We start from the raw sequence: 25,761 nt of genomic DNA, 5'->3' as shown, positions 1-25,761 counted from the left end.
AATGGAATGGTTCAAAAATAAACATATCCAGGTGTTACAATGGCCAAGTCAAAGTCCAGACCTGAATCCAATCGAGAATCTGTGGAAAGAACTGAAAACTGCTGTTCACAAATGCTCTCCATCCAACCTCACTGAGCTCGAGCTGTTTTGCAAGGAGGAATGGGAAAAAATGTCAGTCTCTCGATGTGCAAAACTGATAGAGACATATACCCCAAGCGACTTACAGCTGTAATTGCAGCAAAAGGTGGCGCTACAAAGTATTAACTTAAGGGGGCTGAATAATTTTGCACGCCCAATTTTTCAGTTTTTGATTTGTTAAAAAAGTTTGAAATATCCAATAAATGTCGTTCCACTTCATGATTGTGTCCCACTTGTTGTTGATTCTTCACAAAAAAATACAGTTTTATATCTTTATGTTTGAAGCCTGAAATGTGGCAAAAGGTCGCAAAATTCAAGGGGGCCGAATACTTTCGCAAGGCACTGTATGTCTGTTGTTGAATCTACACTGAGTGTACAAAACATTAGGAACACCTTCCTAACATTGAATTGCCCTCAGAACAGCCTCAATTCGTTGGGCATGAACTGGACTGGATGTCCTTTGGGGGTGGACCAATGTTGATACACACGGGAAAAACCCAGCTGCATTGCAGTTCTTGACACAAACCGGGCACCTACTACCATACCCAGTTCAAAAGCACTTTAATCTTTTGTCTTGCTCATTCACCCTCTGAATGGCACACATACACAATCCATGTCTCAATTGCCTCGAGGCTTAAAAATCATCCTTTAACCTGTCTCCTCCCTTTCATCTACACTGATGGAAGTGGATTTAACAGGTGACATCAATAAGGGATCATAACTTTCACCTGGATTGACCTGGTCAGTCTATGTCATGGAAAGAGCAGGTGTTCCTAATGTTTAGTAAAATCAGTGTATGTGGGTTTCAGTACATGTGTACATGCGTGTTACAGCAGGGAGTTCTTCTATTTAATGGCATGTTGTGTTTCATAGAGCCAGACTTGGCAACCAATAACTTCTCTTTATCTCTCTCTCTTCCTCCCTCTCCCTGCCTCTCCCTCCCTCTCTTTCTCTCTCTCTCTTCCTCCCTCCCTCTCCCTTCCTCTCCCTCCCTCTCTCCCTCCCTCTCTCTCTCACTCTGGTAAGCTGATGCTATAGTGGTTATTTATGTTACCGTTCTGCTCCGCTGCGCCCTCATATTAATTATCCTCCAACCCAGGTGCTTGGCAGACACAGACAGACAGACAGACAGACAGACAGACAGACAGACAGACAGACAGACAGACAGACAGACAGACAGACAGGACAGGCAGGCAGGCAGGCAGGCAGGCAGGCAGGCAGGCAGGCAGGCAGGCAGGCAGGCAGGCAGGCAGGCAGGCAGACAGACAGACAGACAGACAGACAGACAGACAGACAGACAGACAGACAGACAGACAGACAGACAGACAGACAGACAGACAGACAGACAGACAGACAGACAGACAGACAGACAGACAGACAGACAGACAGACAGACAGACAGACAGACAGACAGACAGACAGACAACCACCATAAAAACATCATTGAAGTCAGAGTCCCCTATATATACACACAGTAGATCTACTACACTGCCTCACAGAATCCACTGTATCCCGTTAGCTGGATTCACACTGATGATTCTAAAAGGTATATGGCTTTAGAGTTGATCTTTGTTCGTGATGGAGGAACATTCATTGGCTTCCTATTTCTATTTGTCTCCCTCTTCTTGTGTGTGTGTGTGTGTGTGTTGTGTGTGTGTTGTGTCTGAAGACATCCGTGACCGTAGGAAGAAGCCAGTGATGCTGTTTATCCACGGAGGCTCCTACATGGAAGGAACCGGAAACATGTTTGACGCCAGTGTCCTCGCCGCCTACGGCAACGTTATCGTGGTCACTATGAACTACCGTCTGGGCGTCCTCGGTAAGTTCTGGCTACCGCTGTGTGTACACACACACACACACACACACACACACACACACACACACACACACACACACACACACACACACACACACACACACACACACACACACACACACACACACATTGCACGCACACACCAGACCTGGGATAACTATAGTTTTAAGTATCTCAGGAAGTGGCTACTTTTTGTTGGATTGGCTGCCATCAACTAAAGGCTGGGCTGCGTCTGGAACTGCATGTTATAGATGGAATGAATAAAGCGCCCACAATCACCTATACTACTCCAATCCATCTGACAGTCATGCTTGATGGACACAATACATTTCTGTCTGAATGTTCTGTAAATTCCCACGAACAGGCCTCAGGTGTAGACAATCAAGTCAAACGAATTAGCCAATGTTATTTTGTACAGATGATGAGTATAAATAAGTTGCGACACTCCACTATTTGCATGACGGTTCCAACGTGCCGCTGAAAAGGTCGAACGCCGCAATTCATTTCGCGATGCCTGAAGATACTGCAGAGTAATGCCAAGCCATTTGGTAATGCCAAGCCATTTGGTAACGCCAAGCCATTTGGTAATGCCAAGCCATTTGGTAATGCCAAGCCATTTGGTAATGCCGCGAACAGGAAGTTGGACACTTAGCAGAAACAACTCCGTACGTCTTTGTCCATCTGAGGGTCAGGGTTCTTGTTTCAAACACACACGATACCATCTTTAAAGGGATCATTTACTCAGAATTCTAACTAACATGATTTTCCACATACCTTGGCTGTCGTTGATTCAAGAAGTCAGTTTTGGGATATTTGGTTTTCTTTTGACACTTAGCCATGTTTTGGTACTGTTGGCTCTCTGAGTAACACTGTTCTTGTAACCGTGCAATAAAACTGTCACTTATTTTTCAAGCAACATTTTAATGAGCATGTTGTTACGTGATACATTTCTGATTGCATAGTAATGAGCTGAGAGTTTTTGTAAGTACTTCACACAAGAGGAATAGTGACTGTTCCTTATTCCACATCTGTAATAACTCTGTTATTATGCAATTATAAAGCAAAGACCTATGTAAAAAAAAACAATGTTGCTATTGTAATAATCACAAAGTTACTCCACATGTACAATAACTTTATGTCAAGTGGTACTGTATTACCTTCTGTCTCACTCATTATGAAAATATATATGTTATTCTTTTTGAAGCTGCGTAAGAGGTGATTCCATGTCCCTCGTGTGTTTAATTCTAGGCAACAGGGTATATTAAGCTTCATAGCTAAGATCCCGTCCAAACCATGTGCTTATGCCCGTATATTTAGACTAAGTCAACGAACTGTTGTAGTTTTTGGTTCTTCAGCAAATATTTGGCAGCCATCAAATAAGTATTTTTGTTTTTAAATAACTTGCATTTATTCAAATACCTTTTAAATATGATTTGGTTTTCCTAAAGGTATTCAAAATACCTTTCAAATACTATTTGTTTTTCTGAGCACATTATTTGAATATCAAAGAAAATAGTTGCCTTTTAGTTGAATCTCTATATCAATATCTATATATATTTGACTGCCTTGAGTATTTGAAAAGTTGCATTTTTAAATAAACTACCAAATTGAACAATTTTCTGCCCAGGTCTGGCACACTCACACATACAACACAAACACACATAAACACACCCGCACACACTCTGTATTCCCAGCTATCTGAAATGATCTATTTCCTCCATCTCTTCACTGATCACAAATGGGAAAAGATAACGAAGGGGAATTGCAAAACGAAGGAAATATCTCAACTATCTGTGTTCTCCAAAGTTTCTCTTCCACATACTGTAATTCCACTGTTGATTGCTCTTGTCTGCAGAGTTCCTCTGATGTAAGGTCTGGCATCGATTGGTCTGGTCTGATGCAAGTGCTTTGTGTGCAGACAGAGTCTGAGCTCACTGCTAAATATATATTTTTTTACAAGACAGAAATATTGGAGCGAGCCGTAGTCATGCAAATTAAAGACATCTTTATAGGGTCGGAAATATACTTCCCTATTTTTCACTTTAACTACACCAATGCAGAGCAGAGCAAGGAAAATAGATCACACGACTTTCATCTTAGAAGATAAAAGTAGATACAAGTAGATTAAAAGTAAGTCTCGGACTTCTCAGATATGAGATGCATTTTTGAAACCACGAGCACTCATGCGATACTGTATGCGATACTGAGTCATAGAGATGTATCATACATGTTCTATTTAATGCTATGTCCTAAGTATTTAACCCTCGAGAGTCTGAGAAATGAATTTTTAAAATCCCTATCAAAATTAAACTAGAGATATTTCTTTTTTTGCACGGGCTGGATCTCCATATCCAGCATTGGCCAATGGCGGCCTTCTGCATCTGTGGTGGAAGCTACAGAGCTACAGCGGTGTTTGTCAGAGAATGAAACGTTCAGGAAAAAAAAAACGTTTTTCTCACGAAAACGTCTGTAGCATCTGAACAGTTTGGCCTAAAAAATAATATGATCTAATAATAATCTGATAATCTAATAATAGTAATGATCTAAAAATAATCTGATAATCTAATAATAGTAATGATCTAAAAATAATCTGATAATCTAATAATAGTAACGATCTAAAAATAATCTGATAATCTAATAATAGTAATGATCTAATCATAATAATATGATTGCATCTAATGGAAAGATGAGACTTTCACGAAAACGATGGTGGCCTCTGTCTGAAGGTAACCGGGTACCGGTTTTGAAAACAACGGCAACAGCATCATGCTTACAAAAGCAGCAGTACACACTGCCTGTATTGTACACTACCTGTAATGTTCAGAAGTTTGTGTCTTGTATTCATTGTGGATCCCCATTAGTTCCTGCCAAGGCAGCAGCTACTCTTCCTTGGGGTCCAGCAAAATTAAGGTAGTTATGTACTATTTAAAACATTACATTTCACGACAGATTTCACAACACATTAAGTGTGTGCCCTCAGGCCACTACTTTACTATCACATATCTACAACACAAAATCCATGTACGCGTGTGTATAGTGCGTATGTTATCATGTGTGTGTTTGTGTGTGTGTGTGTGCCTGTGTGTGTGTCTCTTCACAGTCCCCGCAGTTACATATGGTGTATTTTTATCTGTTTTTAAATCTGATTCTGCTGCTGCATCAGTTACTTGATGTGGAATAGAGTTCCATCTAGTCATGGCTCTATGGTGTACTGTGGAGTAGAGTTCCATCTAGTCATGGCTCTATGGTGTACTGTGGAGTAGAGTTCCATCTAGTCATGGCTCTATGGTGTACTGTGGAATAGAGTTCCATCTAGTCATGGCTCTATGTTGTACTGTGGAATAGAGTTCCATCTAGTCATGGCTCTATGTTGTACTGTGGAGTAGAGTTCCATCTAGTCATGGCTCTATGTTGTACTGTGGAGTAGAGTTCCATCTAGTCATGGCTCTATGGTGTACTGTGGAGTAGAGTTCCATCTAGTCATGGCTCTATGGTGTACTGTGGAGTAGAGTTCCATCTAGTCATGGCTCTATGTTGTACTGTGGAGTAGAGTTCCATCTAGTCATGGCTCTATGGTGTACTGTGGAGTAGAGTTCCATCTAGTCATGGCTCTATGGTGTACTGTGGAGTAGAGTTCCATCTAGTCATGGCTCTATGGTGTACTGTGGAATAGAGTTCCATCTAGTCATGGCTCTATGTTGTACTGTGGAGTAGAGTTCCATCTAGTCATGGCTCTATGGTGTACTGTGGAGTAGAGTTCCATCTAGTCATGGCTCTATGGTGTACTGTGGAGTAGAGTTCCATCTAGTCATGGCTCTATGGTGTACTGTGGAGTAGAGTTCCATCTAGTCATGGCTCTATGGTGTTCCATCTAGTCATGGCTCTATGGTGTACTGTGGAGTAGAGTTCCATCTAGTCATGGCTCTATGGTGTACTGTGGAGTAGAGTTCCATCTAGTCATGGCTCTATGGTGTACTGTGGAGTAGAGTTCCATCTAGTCATGGCTCTATGGTGTACTGTGGAGTAGAGTTCCATCTAGTCATGGCTCTATGGTGTACTGTGGAGTAGAGTTCCATCTAGTCATGGCTCTATGGTGTACTGTGGATTAGAGTTCCATCTAGTCATGGCTCTATGGTGTACTGTGGAGTAGAGTTCCATCTAGTCATGGCTCTATGGTGTACTGTGGAGTAGAGTTCCATCTAGTCATGGCTCTATGTTGTACTGTGGAGTAGAGTTCCATCTAGTCATGGCTCTATGGTGTACTGTGGAGTAGAGTTCCATCTAGTCATGGCTCTATGTTGTACTGTGGAGTAGAGTTCCATCTAGTCATGGCTCTATGGTGTACTGTGGAGTAGAGTTCCATCTAGTCATGGCTCTATGGTGTACTGTGGAGTAGAGTTCCATCTAGTCATGGCTCTATGGTGTACTGTGGAGTAGAGTTCCATCTAGTCATGGCTCTATGTTGTACTGTGGAGTAGAGTTCCATCTAGTCATGGCTCTATGGTGTACTGTGGAGTAGAGTTCCATCTAGTCATGGCTCTATGTTGTACTGTGGAGTAGAGTTCCATCTAGTCATGGCTCTATGGTGTACTGTGGAGTAGAGTTCCATCTAGTCATGGCTCTATGTTGTACTGTGGAATAGAGTTCCATCTAGTCATGGCTCTATGTTGTACTGTGGAATAGAGTTCCATCTAGTCAAGACTCTATGTTGTACTGTGGAGTAGAGTTCCATCTAGTCAAGACTCTATGTTGTACTGTGTGCCTCCCATAGTCTGTTCCCATAGTCTGTTATAGACGCACACACTCTTTATTGTAACAGATTTATTTTTCATACTGTATATCCAATGCGCTGAATGACATATTAATGTAAACGAGTGTGTGTGTGTACATGCATGTGTGTGTGCGCGCGTTAGTGCGTACTGCACGTGTGTCCATCCTGAACAGTGTAGGTTGTCAGGCTCTGCGTGTGATCTCAGTTCAGACGCTCATCATGGTGACCTTTCAAAACCATGAATGATAGGCTACAGTACATGGTATATAATTAAGCAATAAGGCCCGAGGGGTTGTGGTATACGGCCAATATACCACGGCTAAGAGCAGCTCTGACGCACGACGCAACGCGGAGCAGATCTACCACTGTTATACTCCGACTACAGTGGTAGGAGTAAACCCTGGAATTCACTGAATTCACATTCTCACTTAGAGCCCCCTAGAGACCGTTTATTTGTGGAACCACGACATTTAGGTTTGTCTCTTCAAGGGATACTTCTGGATTTTGGCAATGAGGCCCTTTATCTACTTCACGACACTAGGATGCTAGTAGATACCCATAGACTTAGTTAGCATTGGCTCGCAAAACTACCTCTAACTTCCCTCATACAGGACACAGAGACAGGACACAGAGACAGGACACAGAGACAGGACACAGAGACAGGACACAGAGACAGGACACAGAGACAGGACACAGAGACAGGACACAGAGACAGGACACAGAGACAGGACACAGAGACAGGACACAGAGACAGGACACAGAGACAGGACACAGAGACAGAGACAGGACAGAGACAGGACACAGAGACAGGACACAGAGACAGGACACAGAGACAGGACACAGACAGGACAGACAGGACACAGAGACAGGACAGGACAGAGACAGGACACCGAGACAGACACAGAGACAGGACACAGGACAGGACACAGAGACAGGACACAGAGACAGGACAGGACACCGAGACAGGACACAGAGACAGGACACAGAGACAGGACACAGAGACAGGACACAGAGACAGGACACAGAGACAGGACACAGAGACAGGACACAGAGACAGGACACAGAGACAGGACACAGAGACAGGACACAGAGACAGGACACCGAGACAGGACACAGAGACATAAAGATGGTATCCATGAGGTAATATGACTCTGGGGAAGTAGATTACATTCCGAAGTATCCCTTTAAACTACATGTTTAGTGTCAAGACATTAGTTGTATACCATTTAGTTATCCCTTTAACATGATCTACATTACTGTATAAACTGCGTGGTTCAAGCCCTGAATGCTGATTGGCTGACAGCCGTGGTATATGAGACCTTATACCACAGGTATGACAAAACATTCATTTTTACTGCTCTAATTATGTTGGTAATCAGTTCATAATAGCAATAAGGCACCTTTGGGGGGTTGTGCTATATGACCAATACAGTACCGTGTCCAGGCACTCCGCGTTGCGTCGTCTGTCAGAGCTGCTCTTAGCCGTGGTATATTGGCCATATACCACACCCTCGGCTCGGGCCTTATTGCTTAATTATATACCATGTACTGTAGCCTATCATTCATGGTTTTGAAACGTCACCAGCTCCAGCTCTCATATTTCTCCCAGTCTCCACATCAATCTTTGACCAGGTGACTTTCATCACCCTTCCTCTCTCTCCTCTACTCCCCCCTCCATCCATCCCTCAGGCACTGTACCAGTGTCTGTGTCATGTTTGAACCTGCTCTGTCTGTCTCTTCTCTATGATTTAAACCACCTCTCAACCTCCCTCTGTCTGTAGCGTTGATTAAAATGTGTGTGTGTGTGTGTGTGTGTGTGTGTGTGTGTGTGTGTGTGTGTGTGTGTGTGTGTGTGTGTGTGTGTGTGTGTGTGTGTGTGTGTGTGTGTGTGTGTGTGTGTGTGTGTGTGTGTGTGTGTGTGTGTGTGTGTGTGTGTGTGTGTGCGCGCATGTGAACAAACCAACACCTCACGTCTTTCCGACTCTCTGATTGAAACCATGACCAGCATCCGGTCGGCAGTGACAACAGTGGTTACCATGGTAACACCACAGTGAAAACTCCACACTACTAAGCTACCGTAGCATGGTGCCAGAGTGTTGAAATTCACTAAATAATGTCTCTTTATAGCTTTTAGCTTCACAGTAGCATTTGTAAAGCGATACACTGGCTCTATACAGTATGTAGCTGTTGCTATATAGCTAGCGCTACTTTTCAATACACAAACCACAGTGTGGACACTCGTATAGAATTCTCATACATACTGTAGCTCTTAGCAGTAACCTGTTAGCACTATAGCGCTACAATGGCTGACTCTACGCTATTGCTACATTCCAACACAAGCCACATAGGAATATGCTAATAGCTTTTAGCTGAACAGTAGCCTGTTAGTGCTGTTGCAGGCTAGCTGCCCTGCACCTGTCTACAGGAGGGAATTCCTTCCTCTGTGTTAAATATATAATTGATGTACATAGTATAGCGTAGCCTAGAGCTGCTGAGAGCCTGCCGAATTAGCTCGGGACCTTGCCTCTGCTGCCTTTAGCGACACAGACATACAGTCCATACGTCACTTCAACTGGAATGAGGTTTTTGAAACCACTACCGCTATGGGACCTGGGACTACTCCGAGAGAAGAGAGGGATGGAGAGAAAGAGATGGAAAGAGGTTTTTGAAACCACTACCGCTATGGGACCTGGGACTACTCCGAGAGAAGAGAGGGATGGAGAGAAAGAGATGGAAAGAGGTTTTTGAAACCACTACCGCTATGGGACCTGGGACTACTCCGAGAGAAGAGAGGGATGGAGAGAAAGAGATGGAAAGAGGTTTTTGAAACCACTACCGCTATGGGACCTGGGACTACTCCGAGAGAAGCGAGGGATGGAGAGAAAGAGATGGAAAGAGGGCGGGATGAGCAGAAAGTAGTCATCTATTTAGAGACGTACATTGTAGAGCAGAAAAGGAGAGAGGATGTTAAACTTGTGTGTGTGTGTGTGTGTGTGTGTGTGTGTGTGTGTGTGTGTGTGTGTGTGTGTGTGTGTGTGTGTGTGTGTGTGTGTGTGTGTGTGTGTGTGTGTGTGTGTGTGTGTGTGGGTGTGGGTGTGACAGAGATGGAGGGGAGGTGAATGGACAGAGGGCAAGAGAAGGCATTGAGAGATGAGAAAAGAGAGTGAAAGAGATGAGATGGAGGGGGTACTGTAAGAGAGAGGCGGTAGAGAGAGAAGAGCGAGGAGAAAGGCTGCATTTGCCTGTGATGCTAAAAATAAATCCTGCAGAGCTGCTTTTTAAATCTGCAGTGAAGCACACATTCATTCACAGTACAATTATACAATATGGGCCAGGACGGATGCACACACACACACACACACACAGAATACGCCTCACATTAAACACAAACATTCTCAAACATAGTCTAGTGGTGGTATCCTATACAGAACATCGGCACACACACATAGACACCGACCGCAGCGTCAACTGAATTCGTATTCAGGACACTGCCTGGTGAGAGAAAGGCTAGCTCCATGGGGGGCCTCTTAGCGAGTGTGTTTCGTGTGAGTGACAGCGGGTTCTATGGACCAGACTGTGGTTTGAAATGTGTCCTGACAGGACTAGAGGAGATATTAAGACGCCAGCAGAGAGAACCCACACAACTCTTCTTCCTCCACACACACACACACACACACACACACACACACACACACACACACACACACACACACACACACACACACACACACACACACACACACACACACACACACACACACACACACACACACACACACACACAACTCTTCTTCCTCCTAATCAAGTCCATCCGGACCGTTTCCATGGCAACCCCGGGCAGAATTGATACGCGAAAAGTCCTCTTGACTCGGCGGAGAGATCGAGCGAGGTAGATGAGAAGGAGAGAGGGTCAAGGGGAGAGGGAGAAGGAGAGAGAATGCGGTGTGGCTTTGAGAACGAGGGATATGTATGGAAAAGGAGAGGGAGGAGAAGGGAGAGATGACAGTAATAACTAGGCTGATTTCTTTTTTTCTGGAAGAAGAGATTAGCACCTCCGCTGGCCTGAATGAGACACACCCACACATGTTCTCAAACACACACACACACACACACACACACACACACACACACACACACACACACACACACACACACACACACACACACACACACACACACACACACACACACACACACACACACACACACACACAGTCACCTAATTACTTCCCCCTTCTCCCTCCTCTCCCGCCAGTGATGTCACGTCTGTCGTTCCCCTTCATTGTTCACCAGACGCTGTTTCACCTCTGAGTGTCCCTGTCCTCCCCTTTTCCTCTCCTTTCCTCTACCTTCCCTTTCTCCCCCTCTCTTCTATTCTTCCTCACCTCTGTACTCCCAGTCTCCTCTCTTCTCCCCCTCTACCTCCTGTCTCTCCTCCTTCACTTCCCCCTCTCCTCTACCTTCTTTCTCTACCCTCCCCTCACCTCTTTACTCCTCCCTTCTTTCTCCTATTCTCCTCTCTCCCCTCCTCTCCTCCATCTCTTCTCCCCTCTCCTCTCTACTCCTCCCTTCTTTCTCCTATTCTCCTCTCTCCCCTCCTCTCCTCCACCTCTTCTCCCCTCTCCTCTCTACTCCCCCTTCTTTCTCCTATTCTCCTCTCTCCCCTCCTCTCCTCCATCTCTTCTCCCCTCTCCTCTCTACTCCTCCCTTCTTTCTCCTATTCTCCCTCTCCCCTCCTCTCCTCCATCTCTTCTCCCCTCTCCTCTCTACTCCCCCTTCTTTCTCCTATTCTCCTCTCTCCCCTCCTCTCCTCCATCTCTTCTCCCCTCTCCTCTCTACTCCCCCTTCTTTCTCCTATTCTCCTCTCTCCCCTCCTCTCCTCCATCTCTTCTCCCCTCTCCTCTCTACTCCTCCCTTCTTTCTCCTATTCTCCTCTCTCCCCTCCTCTCCTCCATCTCTTCTCCCCTCTCCTCTCTACTCCCCCCTTCTTTCTCCTATTCTCCTCTCTCCCCTCCTCTCCTCCATCTCTTCTCCCCTCTCCTCTCTACTCCTCCCTTCTTTCTCCTATTCTCCTCTCTCCCCTCCTCTCCTCCATCTCTTCTCCCCTCTCCTCTCTACTCCCCCTTCTTTCTCCTATTCTCCTCTCTCCCTCCTCTCCTCCATCTCTTCTCCCCTCTCCTCTCTACTCCCCCCTTCTTTCTCCTATTCTCCTCTCTCCCCTCCTCTCCTCCATCTCTTCTCCCCTCTCCTCTCTACTCCTCCCTTCTTTCTCCTATTCTCCTCTCTCCCCTCCTCTCCTCCATCTCTTCTCCCCTCCAGCCTCTTTGTACCCGCTATTCTCCATTTCTCTCATTCCCTCCCCTCTCTCTCCCACTGTCTCCCTCCATTTCTCTGTCCCTGTCTCCCTCATTGGCCAGTCGAAATGATGACCGATGAGTGAGATTATGCTGATAGATGTATCACATCGCAAACGCCTCGTCTTTCTAATGGAGAAACATAGTACATCATATCAGGACATACATCACAACTAGAGACTGACACTCACTGAATCAGCCCTGGACTGTTAGATGGTGAGCTCTTTCTCTTTCTTGCGTTTGTCCCACTAACGAGTCGGACTGTAAGCTAGGGTGCATCCCAAATGGTACCGTAGTCCCTGTGTAGTGCACATAATTTGGACCAGGACCCATAGGCCTCTGGTTTGTGGCTGTGTAAAAACGATCCTATTGAGCTAGCCAGGCATGACTTTTAATGCGACTTTTATCTATGCACAACTGATATACAGTCGCTACATATTACATCTAAAAAAGGGATTAAATTGGGTTTTAACCACTCCACATTTTCAAAGTGAAAGATTTTTTTATTTTTTTATTCCAAATTACTAAGAAATATAAAAATGAGGATGTATTGAGGAAGTATGTCTTCACATCCCAGAGTTAATACCTGGTGGAAGCACCTTTGACAGCCATTACTTCTGTGAATCATTTTGAATAATACTCTACCAACCTTGCACAACTCTTAGACAACACATTGCTTTAGTCAAAATTGCTCAAGCTCATCATTGATGGACAGCGATATTTAAACCTTGTCTCAGATCATTTTAAGCAGACTTAAGTCAGGACAGAAACTGAACCTTTCAGGAAGACTCAACACATCTTGGAATACCATTCTGGTCATGTCTTTGGCATTTAAATGTGTGTAATTGCCAGTGGAAAAAAAATGATTTCCCAGGATTAGGTTTTCAGAAGACAGGCGGGTTTTACTCTAATTCTTTTACCTGGGCTTCGCTCCTTTCGTATTTCTTTTGATCCTAACAAACTCCCACGTCCCTGACGGTGACAAGCATTCCCATAACATGATGATGCCACCACAATACTTGAAAATACTATGGGAGCAACAACATTGCATTCACTCAACATTAGTGGTCTGTATGACAAGTGAAAAGAAAGTTTTAAAAACTCAGCTCCAAATCATGAATTCTGTTTGCAACAAAGCCGTTAAGAATACTGCAAGAAACACGCTAAAGGCATTCACTTTTTGGCCTAAATTCAAAACTACAGGTTTTGGTCAAATGCAATAAAACACATGTTCAAGTATTGTGGTGGCAGCATCCTGTTATGGGTATGCTTGTCATTGCCAGGGACTGAGGAGTTTGTCAGTGTAACGAGTGCGCTGAGAGTCGGGAAGCAAATAACCACGAAAACACAAACAACGCACCGACATGAAACAGAGTCAATAGCACCTGAGGAAAGAACCAAGGGGAGTGACAGATATAGGGAAATTAATCAAGGAGGTGATGGAGTCCAGGTGAGTGTCATGAGGCGCTGGTGCTCGTAACGATGGTGGCAGGTGTGCGGGATAATCAGCTGCCTGACGACCTAGAGGACGGAAAGAGAGAGGGTGTATACGTGACAGTCAGGATCAGAAGAAATGTGAAAGGAGCAAAGCCCGAGTCGGAATTGAGGAATTTTAAAACTTTCATCTTTCAGCGAGACAATTGCACACATTTTTGTTCCAAAAATACACCAGAATGGCTTTCCAAGAGGTTTGGAGTGTTCCTGAGTGGTCCAGTCTCAGTTGTCTAGCCTTAAATATACTTTAAAATCAGAGGCAAGGTTTGAATATTGCTGTCCATCAATGATTCCCAACCAAATGTACTGATCTTGAGCAGTGTTGATAAAAGAATGGACAATATGTTGCCCTAAGAGTTGGTAGAATATTATAGGTATTGACTCTGGGGTGGGAAGACATACCCAATCAAGATAAAATAAATAAATACATATGAATTAGAAATATTTTCTTTAACTTTATTTGACTTTGAAAATGTGGGGTATGAACAAAAATCAAATGTGATCCCTTTGTTAGGTTTTCATTTTAAGGCAGCACTATGTGAAGACTGTCAAAGGGTGTGTACACTTTCGCTAGGCACTGTACAACATCAGTAAACAGTTAGTCATTTCCATTTGTTTCCATTGTGAACAGAGATCGTTTCATGGCTACTGCACCTTCAATACAGGAAAAAATCCTCCTAAGCGTCGGATCGTTAGTTACACATTCACCCCATCACCTCTCCTTCCTCACACCATTACCCTGCCTTCCCTCTCTCTCCCCCTGACTCCCTCTCTTCTACCCCCTGGTTTTCCCCTGGCTCTCTGGAGTTCCAGCTACCCCACTACTCTACTGCAGCTTCTGGGGAGGGGAGAGGGGAAGGGAGGGTGTGTGTGTGTGTGTGTGTGTGTGTGTGTGTGTGTGTGTGTGTGTGTGTGTGTGTGTGTGTGTGTGTGTGTGTGTGTGTGTGTGTGTGTGTGTGTGTGTGTGTGTGTGTGTGTGTGTGTGTGTGTGTGTGTGTGTGTGTGTGTGTGTGTGTGTGTGTGTGTGTGTTTGCATATGGCCAAATGTGTGTATTAGTCATGTCACATGTGCACTCACACACTCACACACACACACACATAAATTAAGAACGGTAATAACACTGAAGGACAAGGTCAAGGATGTGACCAATGGCTGCTGCGTGATTGACAGGGAAAGACCCCTTCCTACTTAACCCGCGGTAACCGTCCATAATATACAGTCGAGAGAAGAGGACACCAGACACACACAGACCTTGAGAGCACAAGGCTGAAGACAGCCACACAGCTAAGGACAGGAGGCTAGATGGACGGCGAGATTGGACGATGGAGAGAGGAGTTACTCATGGGTTTACACACACACACACACGCACAAACACACACACATGCCAAACACAAGCTGGCCCTCATCCCTCTACAGCCTCGTAACAGCTGCTAGGTCCAGGCCACACCTGCGCTCTCCCTCTCTCTTTCTTTCTGTCTTTTTCTCTCTCTCTCTCTCTCTCTCTCTCTCTCTCTCTCTCTCTCTCTCTCTCTCTCTCTCTCTCTCTCTCTCTCTCTCTCTCTCTCTCTCTCTCTCTCTCTCTCTCTCTCTCGCTCGCTCTCTCGCTCTCTCGCTCTCTCTCCCTCCCTCTCTCTCCAAACCCTGGCCTCTGCTCTAGCACCTGCTATCTTTCCATCGCTCTGTGCTCCAGCCTGTGCTCCAGCCCCAGCCCCATGCCCCTCTCCCCCCAGGTAGGGCACCACCTAGGCTGGCCGTGACCGGAGCCATGCCCCCCTCTACCCCTGTCCGCTCCATCACCTGTCTCCTCACTATAGGGTGCTCAGCTGCACAGCTGTAGTTACACACTTTACTCGGCCCCACACACACACACACAAACACGCACACAAAAACACACAAACACACACCTCATGCCCTCCTTCCCCTCTATGCAAATCACACCCAGGTCATTACACAGACAGAACCGTCTTGTAATTAAGTCAGGAAAATTGTGGATTTAAATCATGTACACACAACTCTCACACACACACACACACACACACACACACACACACACACACACACACACACACACACACACACACACACACACACACACACACACACACACACACACACACACACACACACACACACACACACACACACACACACACACACACACACTTACTCATACCTGTACACACACTTACAGCTTATACACACACACACACACACACACATACTTATTCACTCACTCCATGTACACATACAGTACATAAACATGCATGAAATACACAGACCGACACATTCGCATGCCACACACACACTCCCAACAGGTATTGGTATTCCGGCCCACAGGCTGACAGATGCAGAGCAGTGGGATAGGAGTTGATAGGAGTTGAAAGTTGATAGGAGTTGATAGGAGTTGAAAGTTGATAGGAGTTGAAAGTTGAAAGGAGTTTATAGGAGTTGAAAGGAGTTGAAAGTAGATACCACATACTTTTGTATATGCCGTTGAAGTCGGAAGTTCACATACACCTTAGCCAAATACATTTAAACTCAGTTTTTTTTTTTTTTTTACAATTCCTGACATTTATTTCAGCGAATTATTTATTTCATTACTTTCATCACATTCCCAGTGGGTCAGAAGTTTACATACACCCAATTAGTATTTGGTAGCGTTGCCTTTAAATTGTTTAACTTGGGTCAAACGTTTTGGGTGCCTTCCACAAGCTTCCTACAATAAGTTGGGTGAATTTTGGCCCATTCCTCCTGACAGAGCTGGTGTGACTGAGTCAGGTTTGTAGGCCTCCTTGCTCGCACATGCTTTTTCAGTTCTGCCCACAAATTTTCTATAGGTTTGAGGTCAGGTCTTTGTGATGGCCACTCCAATATCTTGACTTTGTTGTCCTTAAGCCATCTTGCTACAACTTTTGGAAATATCCTTGGGGTCATTGTCCCCATTTGGAAGACCCATTTGCGACCAAGCTTTAACTTCCTGACTGATGTCTTGAGATGTTGCTTTACTATATATATATATTTTTTTTTTTTTTTTTTCCTTTTTTAAAATTTTATTAACAACAAATCAATACATAAAGCACACGAGGGAACACAAGCATACATAGATTACAAAAACAATGGACAATTGAGCTAGGGGGTACAATATCACATTACAATTCCACAAGGACCTTAAGGGACATGCATATACTTACAATTCTAACAGCTTTTTTGTTAATAGAGCATTTAACCGTCTTAAAATACAGTTCAATTTCTTTTTGTAGGGTACGAAAATGTGGTTTTCTGTTTGTAAATTTACATTTGTGTATATGAAATTTGGCCAAAAGAATAATGAAATTAATTACATAAAAATGATTCTGCTTATTTCTATTGTATGTAAAGAATCCAAACAGTACATCATGTTGCTTCACTATATCCACATCATTTTCCTATCTGATGATGCCATCTATTTTGTGAATGTGCACGAGTCCCTCCTGCAGCAAAGTACCCCCGCAACATGATGCTGCCACCCCCGTGCTTCATGGATGGGATGGTGTTCTTTGGCTTGCAAGCCTCCCGCTTTTTCCTCCAAACATAACAATGGTCATAATGGCCAAATGGTCCCCATGTGCAGTTGCAAACCGTAGTCTGGCTTTTTTATGGTGGTTTTGGAGCAGTGGCTTCTTCCTTGCTGAGCGTACTTTCAGGTTATGTCAATATAGGACTCATTTTACTGTGGCTATAGATACTTCTGTGCCTGTTTCCTCCAGCATCTTCAAAAGGTCCTTTGCTGTTGTTCTGGGATTGATTTGCACTTTTCGCACCAAAGTACGTTTATCTCTAGGAGAGCAGTATGACGGCTGCGTGGTCCCATGGTGTTTATACTTGCATACTATTGTTTGTACATATGAACGTGGTACCTTCAAGGGTTTGGAAATTTCTCCCAAGGATGAACCAGACTTGTGGAGGTCTACAATTATTTTTCTAAGGTCTTTTTCTTGGCGGATTTCTTTAGATTTTCCCATGATGTCAAGCAAAGAGGCAGTGTGTTTGAAGGTAGGCCTTGAAATACATCCACAGGTACACCTCCAATTGATTCAAATGATGTCAATTCGCCTATCAGAAGCTTCTAAAGCCATGACATCATTCCCTGTCATTTTCCAAGCTGTTTGAAGGCACAGTCAACTCAGTGTATGTAAACTTCTGACCCACTGGAATTGCGATACAGTGAATTGTAAGTTAAATCATCTGTCTGTAAACAATTGTTGGAAAAAAATGACTATAGTTTGAGACATTTGTGGAGTGGTTGAAAAACGGGTTTTAATGACTCCAACCTCCGACTTCATCTGTATAGTGTTACACACCTGTTATCCTCCTACTTCTCTCTCTTCACCAGGCAGAAAGCACCAGGCAGCAGGCGGCATAGGCATCTCATTAGCAAGCTGTTGAAGCTAATAAACTAAAATTAACTGCTGAATCTAGGAGGAACCACTCCTTGCCAATCAGGCTGCCTAAACGAACCTCAGTTACTTAGTCTAACCTAAAGGGAAGGGTTGATATGTACCGGTGCGTTTGCTCAAATTTTTGTCTTCCCGGCACGTTGCGTTCGGAGACCAGGAAAGCAGCAGAGCAGCGCGGTAGACAGACACACGCATATACACGTGTGAACACCCCACACACACACACACACTTACACGAATAGGCACACACAAAAACAACTGCATACACTGTCATTATGAAGGAGACTGAAGTCGTGTCTCAATCGAGATCTATTTTATTGTTTCTGCGACCAGAACACATCGATTTTATTCGCTTACTTAACCACAGCTCTAACAATGCTGCCCTTGGGGTTTGCGAATGTCACTTTTTGTTCCTACAGTATAATACTCAGTCTCTCTCTCTCTGGAGCGTACATTAGCTAATGAATATAGCTACTGTTAAAAACAACCAATGCTGACGATGCTTATTAAACTTGGCACCCTCGCACAGGGAATCCGCTCTGTGAGCCAATCAGCTTTCAGAATGACAGGACACCTACTGTGTGATTAATTGGAGAGAGAGGCTAGTGTCTCAAATGGCCCACAATTACCAATATTGTGCCCTGGTCAGAAGTAGTGCACTACATAGGGAATAAGGTGCCATTTAATACGTAGACTTAGACACAGGAGTTTTGATGGTTGGATTGTGATAGGGCTCTCTGAAGGTTGTGTATCCCTCCTCAGTGGGCAGTATGCTCTGACTTAATTAACCCCTGTCTGTAGAGACAAAGTAGTGCCTTCAGAGAGTAGTCACGCACCTTGACCTTTTCCACATTTTGTTATGTTACAACTTGAATTTAAAATGGATTACATTTATATTTTTTTGTCACCGGCCTACCCACAGTACCCTATAATACCAAAATGGAATTAATAGCAAATGAAGAGCTGAAATGTCTGGAGTCAGTAAGTATTCAACCCCTTTGTTATTGGCAAGCCTTAATAGGTTTAGGAGTAAAAATGTGCTTCACGAGTCACATAACACACTATATAAACGTATGTATGTGGGCACCCCTACAAATGAGTGGAATCGGCTATTTCAGCCACAGCCGTTGCTGACAGTTGTGTCCAAACTGAGCACACAACCATGCAATCTGCATAGACAAACATTGGCAGTAGAATGGCCTTATTGAAGAGCTCAGTGACTTTCAACGTGGCACCGTCATAGGATGCCGCCTTTCCAACAAGTCAGTCCGTCAGATGTCTGCCCTGCTAGAGCTGCACCAGTCAACTGTAAGTGCTGTTATTGTGATGTGGAAACGTCTACGAGCAACAACGGCTAAGCCGTGAAGTGGTAGGCCACCCAAGCTCACAGAACGGGACTGCCGTTGTAATAAAACAAATGGGAATCACATTTATTTGACGTACTCCAGACGGCATTGCGTGTACCCCAGTTTGGGAATACCTGTTGTAGATGATTCTGTGCTTCCAACTTTGTGGAAACAGTTTGGGGAAGGCCCTTCCTTGTTTCAACATGACAATGCCCTTGTGCACAAAAAGCAGTCCATAGAGAAATGGTTTGTCGAGATCGGTATGGAAGAACTTGACTGGATTGCACAGAGCCCAGACCTGAACCCCATTGAACACCTTTGGGATGAATTGGTATGCCGACTGTGAGCCAGGTCTAATCGCCCAACATCAGTGCCTGACCTCACTAATGCTATTGTGACTGAATAGAAGAAAGTCGCCACAGCAATGTTCCAACATCTAATGGAAAGCCTTCCCAGAAGAGTGGAAAAGCCTTCCCAGAAGAGTGGAAAAGCCTTCCCAGAAGAGTACAAAAACAATTCTGAGGTCTTGGATGTTTTCTTTAGATTTTCCCATGATGTCAAACAAAGAGGCACTGAGTTTGAAGGTAGGCCTTGAAATACATCCACAGGTACACCTCCAATTGACTCAAATTATGTCAATTAGCCAATCAGAAACCTCTGAAGCCATGACATAATTTTCTGTCATTTTAAGTGAAATAAGTGAAATAATCTGTCTGTAAACAATTTTGGGGAAAATCACTTGTGTCGTGCACAAAGTAGATGCCGTAACCGACTTGCCAAAACTACAGTTTGTTAACAAGAAATTTGAGCAGCTAACCGATCGCTGCAGCTGTACATAGTCTATCGGCAAATAGCTCACCCATTTTTACCTACCTCATCCCCATACTGTTTTTATTTATTTACTTTTCTGCTCTTTTGCACACCAATATCTCTACCTGTACATGACCATCTGATCATTTATCACTCCAGTGTTAATCTGCAAAATTGTAATTATGCGCCTTCCTCATGCCTTTGGCACACAATGTATATAGACTCCCTTTTTTTCTTCCTATTGTGTTATTGACTTGTTAATTGTTTACTCCATGTGTAACTCTGTGTTGTCTGCTCACACTGCTATGCTTTATCTTGGCCAGGTCGCAGTTGCAAATGAGAACTTGTTCTCAACTAGCCTACCTGGTTAAATCAAGGTGAAATTTAAAAAAAATTAAATTAAAAAGGTGTCCTTAACTTAGTTGCCGGAGAGGAAGAAAACCGCTAATCATGAGGCCAATGGTGAAACAGTTAGAGTTTAATGGCTGTGATAAGACGGATCAACAACATTGTAGTTACTCTACAATACTTACCTAATTGACAGAGTGAAAAGAAAGGATCCTGTACAGAATACAAATATTCCAAAACATGTACACTGTTTTCAACAAGGCACTAAAGTAATACTGCAAAACATGTGGGAAAGCCATTCACTGGGAGATGAATTTACCTTTCAGCAGGACAATAGCCTTAAACACAAGGCCAAATCTAAACTGGAGTTGCTTACCAAGAAGACAGTGAACGTTCCTGAGTGGCTGTTACAGTTTTGACTTAAATTTACTTGACCTGAAAATGGTTGTCTCGCAATGACCAACAACCAATTTGACAGGCAAATGTTGCACAATCCAGGTGTTGAAAGCTGTTAGAGACTTACCCAGGGGTGAGAATACTTATATAAATGACAGATTTCTATATTTCATTTAAAAATACAAATTACTAAATTTGCAAAAATTTATAAAAACATGTTTTCATTTAAAATAAGTATATTTAATCCATTTTGAATTCAGGCTGTGACACAACAAAATAGGTATGAATACTTTCAGAAGGCACTGTACATCTCTGTCTACATTATCAAGCCTCCACACACACTCACACGCGCGTGCACGCACACACACACACACACACGCACGCACGCACGCACGCACGCACACACACACACACACACACACACACACACACACACACTCCTTCTTCGCTCTACCAGTCATGGTCTTCTAAGCTGGCCCTTTCTGTGAATCCTCTATGACCTTCCTCTCTCATCCCTCTGTTCTGATCTCTTCCCCTCTCTCATCACTCTGTTGGTTTATTGGAATGAAACAAATATGCTCATTAATTGGCTGACTGGAGAAGGGGGGGTGAAAGGGACAGGGGGAAAGAACTCTCACAGAGACTAGAGAAATGTCTCTATGAAAATGGCTGACCCAACTCTACTGAATGAGAGGTTTTAGGTCAACGTGTATAGTGTGTTCTGAAACAAATCTCTACAAATACCTGTTGTACACTATATTCCAATGATCTACTCTTGGTTTTAGAGAAACAAGTTGAACAAAAGCAAGGCATTCCCTCTCGAATGTTAACCATTCCTATTTGGGTGGCTTTGTGGGCTGTGTTCGCTACCTGTGTTTTGTGAACACTCAACTGGCAGTCAATCCCGACAACTTGGCCGGGTTTTAGCCTCTTTTGTTTTCAAACTAGAAGAAGCCGTAAATTGGGCTCAAGATCTGTTTGTGTTTTCTCTCTCTCTCTCTCTCTCTGTTTTCTTATTTATACGTCAAAACATTCAGCTCTGAGCAGATACGTTACCTACGTTACTTGAAGGATTTGTATGATGTCACTGCATTCTGTGAAGGATTCTGTGAAGGATATGTTTTAAGACGACTAAATGAAAGAGTGAATAGATTTCACTGTTTCATGCACATTTTGCCATATCTAGGCTGTAGTTTACATATATTTATCTTCATGTGGAAGTGCAGTTTTTGTGTATGTATTACATTCAAATTATGCTTGACAATTGCAATTTTCAGTGAAGCAAAATTGGCAAATGTGTCTGTGCTGTGTGTGAATGTGACTGTGCTGTGCTGTGTGTGACTGTACTGTGTGTGAATGTGAATGTGAATGTGACTGTGCTGTGTGTGAATGTGAATGTGCTGTGTGTGAATGTGAATGTGAATGTGACTGTGCTGTGTGTGAATGTGAATGTGACTGTGCTGTGTGTGAATGTGAATGTGACTGTGCTGTGTGTGAATGTGAATGTGACTGTGCTGTGTGTGAATGTGAATGTGCTGTGTGTGAATGTGAATGTGACTGTGCTGTGTGTGAATGTGACTGTGCTGTGTGTGAATGTGAATGTGACTGTGCTGTGTGTGAATGTGACTGTGCTGTGTGTGAATGTGAATGTGAATGTGCTGTGTGTGAATGTGAATGTGACTGTGCTGTGTGTGAATGTGACTGTGCTGTGTGTGAATGTGAATGTGACTGTGCTGTGTGTGACTGTGAATGTGACTGTGCTGTGTGTGAATGTGAATGTGACTGTGCTGTGTGTGAATGTGACTGTGCTGTGTGTGAATGTGACTGTGCTGTGTGTGAATGTGACTGTGCTGTGTGTGAATGTGACTGTGCTGTGTGTGAATGTGAATGTGACTGTGCTGTGTGTGAATGTGAATGTGACTGTGCTGTGTGTGAATGTGACTGTGCTGTTGTTGAATGTGAATGTGACTGTGCTGTGTGTGAATGTGCTGTGTGTGAATGTGAATGTGCTGTGTGTGGATGTGACTGTGCTTCATGAAACCACCCTTCCAGACTCACAGTCAACAGCATCAGCATCCTCAGCCTCTCTCCTCCTCCACCCTCCTCCTCCTCCACCTCCCACACCCTCCTCCTCCTCCCACCTCCTCATCCCTCCTCCTCCTCCCACCTCCTCCTCCCTCCTCCTCCTCCTCCACTTCCCACTCCCTCCTCCTCCTCCCATCTCCTCCTCCTTCCTCCTCCTCCTCCTCCTCCACCTCCCACTCCCTCCTCCTCCTCCCACCTCCTCCTCCTCCTCCCACTCCCTCCTCCTCCTCCCACCACCTCCTCCCTCCTCCTCCTCCTCCTCCCTCCTCCTCCTCCTCCCTCCTCCTCCCACCTCCTCCTCCTCCTCCTCCACTTCCCACTCCCTCCTCCTCCTCCCACCTCCTCCTCCTCCTCCTCCTCCTCCTCCTCCTCCTCCTCCTCCTCCTCCCACTCCCTCCTCCTCCTCCACCTCCCACTCCCTCCTCCTCCTCCTCCTCCTCCCACCTCCTCCTCCTCCTCCCACTCCCTCCTCCCACCACCTCCTCCCTCCTCCTCCTCCCTCCTCCTCCTCCTCCCACTCCCTCCTCCTCCTCCTCCCACTCCCTCCTCCTCCCTCCTCCTCCTCCCACCTCCTCCTCCCTCCTCCTCCTCCCACCTCCTCCTCCCTCCTCCTCCTCCTCCACTTCCCACTCCCTCCTCCTCCACCCTCCTCCTCCTCCTCCCACTCCCTCCTCCTCCTCCCACCTCCTCCTCCTCCCACTCCCTCCTCCTCCTCCCACCAGCTCCTCCCTCCTCCTCCTCCTCCCACTCCCACCTCCTCCTCCCTCCTCCTCCTCCTCCTCCCACTCCCTCCTCCTCCCACCTCCTCCTCCCTCCTCCTCCTCCACTTCCCACTCCCTCCTCCTCCTCCCACCTCCTCCTCCCTCCTCCTCCTCCTCCTCCTCCTCCTCCTCCTCCCACTCCCTCCTCCTCCTCCCACCTCCTCCTCCCTCCTCCTCCTCCTCCCTCCTCCTCCTCCTCCTCCTCCTCCTCCTCCTCCTCCTCCCACTCCCTCCTCTTCCTCCCACCTCCTCCTCCCCCTCCTCCTCCTCCTCCCTCCTCCTCCTCCTCCTCCTCCCACTCCCTCCTCCTCCTCCCACCTCCTCCTCCCTCCTCCTCCTCCCACCTCCTCCTCCCTCTCTAGGAACAACTATAAAGTGCACCCTTGCAACCTTAACTCCCTCCCTCCCATTGACTGTATACGAATGGACAAAGCCATCGATCACGTGACACCATTGAAGCCAAATGAAGTCGGTTAAGATGGCATCTCATGGATACATAACATGCACAGTTTAAGCTACTCCAGGAAGTGGTTGCAGGCTAGCTCAGTGCTGCCCCCTCTCTCTTATTGAATAACTCAAATTGGAGGCCGATCAGGGTACTGCAGGCTGCCATTGGCAACTAACTAAAAATAATTGGTTCAAGGAAATACATCTGGTCTATTAGAAGCAATTATTGGAACCTTGATTGTCTTAGAATTTAAAAAAATTTAACATGAAGATTGCAATTTTTCCATTCCCTTAAATCGGGATCCTGTTTTCTGCTAGCAATGCCTGCAGTAGCACGGTCGGTCTTGAACTTCCGTGGCTTCAATGAGAGGGGGCAGTCATTCTCCCCTGCTCTCTCCATAGTTCAGCTAGGTCAGACCAGTCCAGTCAGACAGTAGGGTGAAACTGTTATGACAGCTGTCCAAGTGAATTCTTTCTTCGCCTTCCCCTTTCCATGCTCCACTGTACTTCTCTAAGAACTATATTGCTCTCTCTCTCTCTCTCTCTCTCTCTCTCTCTCTCTCTCTCTCTCTCTCTCTCTCTCTCTCTCTCTCTCTCTCTCTCTCTCTCTCTCTCTCTCTCTCAATTCAATTCAATTCAATTCAAGGGCTTTATTGGCATGGGAAACATGTGTTAACATTGCCAAAGCAAGTGAGGTAGACAACATACAAAGTGAATATATAAAGTGAAAAACAACAAAAATTAACAGTAAACATTACACATACAGAAGTTTAAAAACAGTAAAGACATTACAAATGTCATATATATATATATATACAATATCTCTCTCTCTCTCTCTTTCGCTCTCTCTCTCTCCATCTCTCCAGGCTACCTCTCTGCCTCGACTGTTCTTCAAGTATCCTCTCTCTTCACCCCCCAAACTACAATTTCCCTTCCTCCCCCTCTCCTCTCGTCCACACTCATCTCCTTCCTCCACCTCTCCTCTCATCCACACTATTCTCCTTCCTCCACCTCTCCTCTCGTCCACACTCTTCTCCTTCCTCCCCCTCTCCTCTCATCCACACTATTCTCCTTCCTCCCCTCTCCTCTCATCCACACTATTCTCCTTCCTCCCCTCTCCTCTCTTCCACACTCTTCTCCTTCCTCCACCTCTCCTCTCGTCCACACTCTTCTCCTTCCTCCACCTCTCCTCTCGTCCACACTCTTCTCCTTCCTCCCCCTCTCCTCTCGTCCACACTCTTCTCCTTCCTCCCCCTCTCCTCTCATCCACACTATTCTCCTTCCTCCACCTCTCCTCTCGTCCACACTCTTCTCCTTCCTCCACCTCTCCTCTCATCCACACTATTCTCCTTCCTCCCCCTCTCCTCTCATCCACACTATTCTCCTTCCTCCACCTCTCCTCTCGTCCACACTCTTCTCCTTCCTCCACCTCTCCTCTCATCCACACTATTCTCCTTCCTCCCCTCTCCTCTCTTCCACACTCTTCTCCTTCCTCCACCTCTCCTCTCGTCCACACTATTCTCCTTCCTCCACCTCTCCTCTCGTCCACACTCTTCTCC

At 45.1% G+C, this 25,761-nt stretch overlaps 1 protein-coding gene across 2 annotated transcripts in view; it reads left to right on the top strand.

Annotated features, from left to right (window-relative positions):
• Positions 1-25,761, top strand: part of nlgn2a (neuroligin 2a) — a 222,683-nt gene that overhangs the window by 144,192 nt on the left and 52,730 nt on the right. For both annotated transcript variants that reach the window (XM_046328654.1, XM_046328653.1), the window contains exon 4: positions 1,807-1,956. In XM_046328654.1, the coding sequence (XP_046184610.1) occupies positions 1,807-1,956 (150 nt within the window). The remainder of the gene's footprint in view (positions 1-1,806; positions 1,957-25,761) is intronic.

The sequence above is a fragment of the Oncorhynchus gorbuscha genome, linkage group LG25 (genome assembly GCF_021184085.1).
Source record: "Oncorhynchus gorbuscha isolate QuinsamMale2020 ecotype Even-year linkage group LG25, OgorEven_v1.0, whole genome shotgun sequence".
Lineage (NCBI taxonomy): Eukaryota > Metazoa > Chordata > Actinopteri > Salmoniformes > Salmonidae > Oncorhynchus > Oncorhynchus gorbuscha.
Note: the sequence above shows the minus strand (reverse complement) of the source record. Positions and strands in the feature narration are given on the sequence as shown.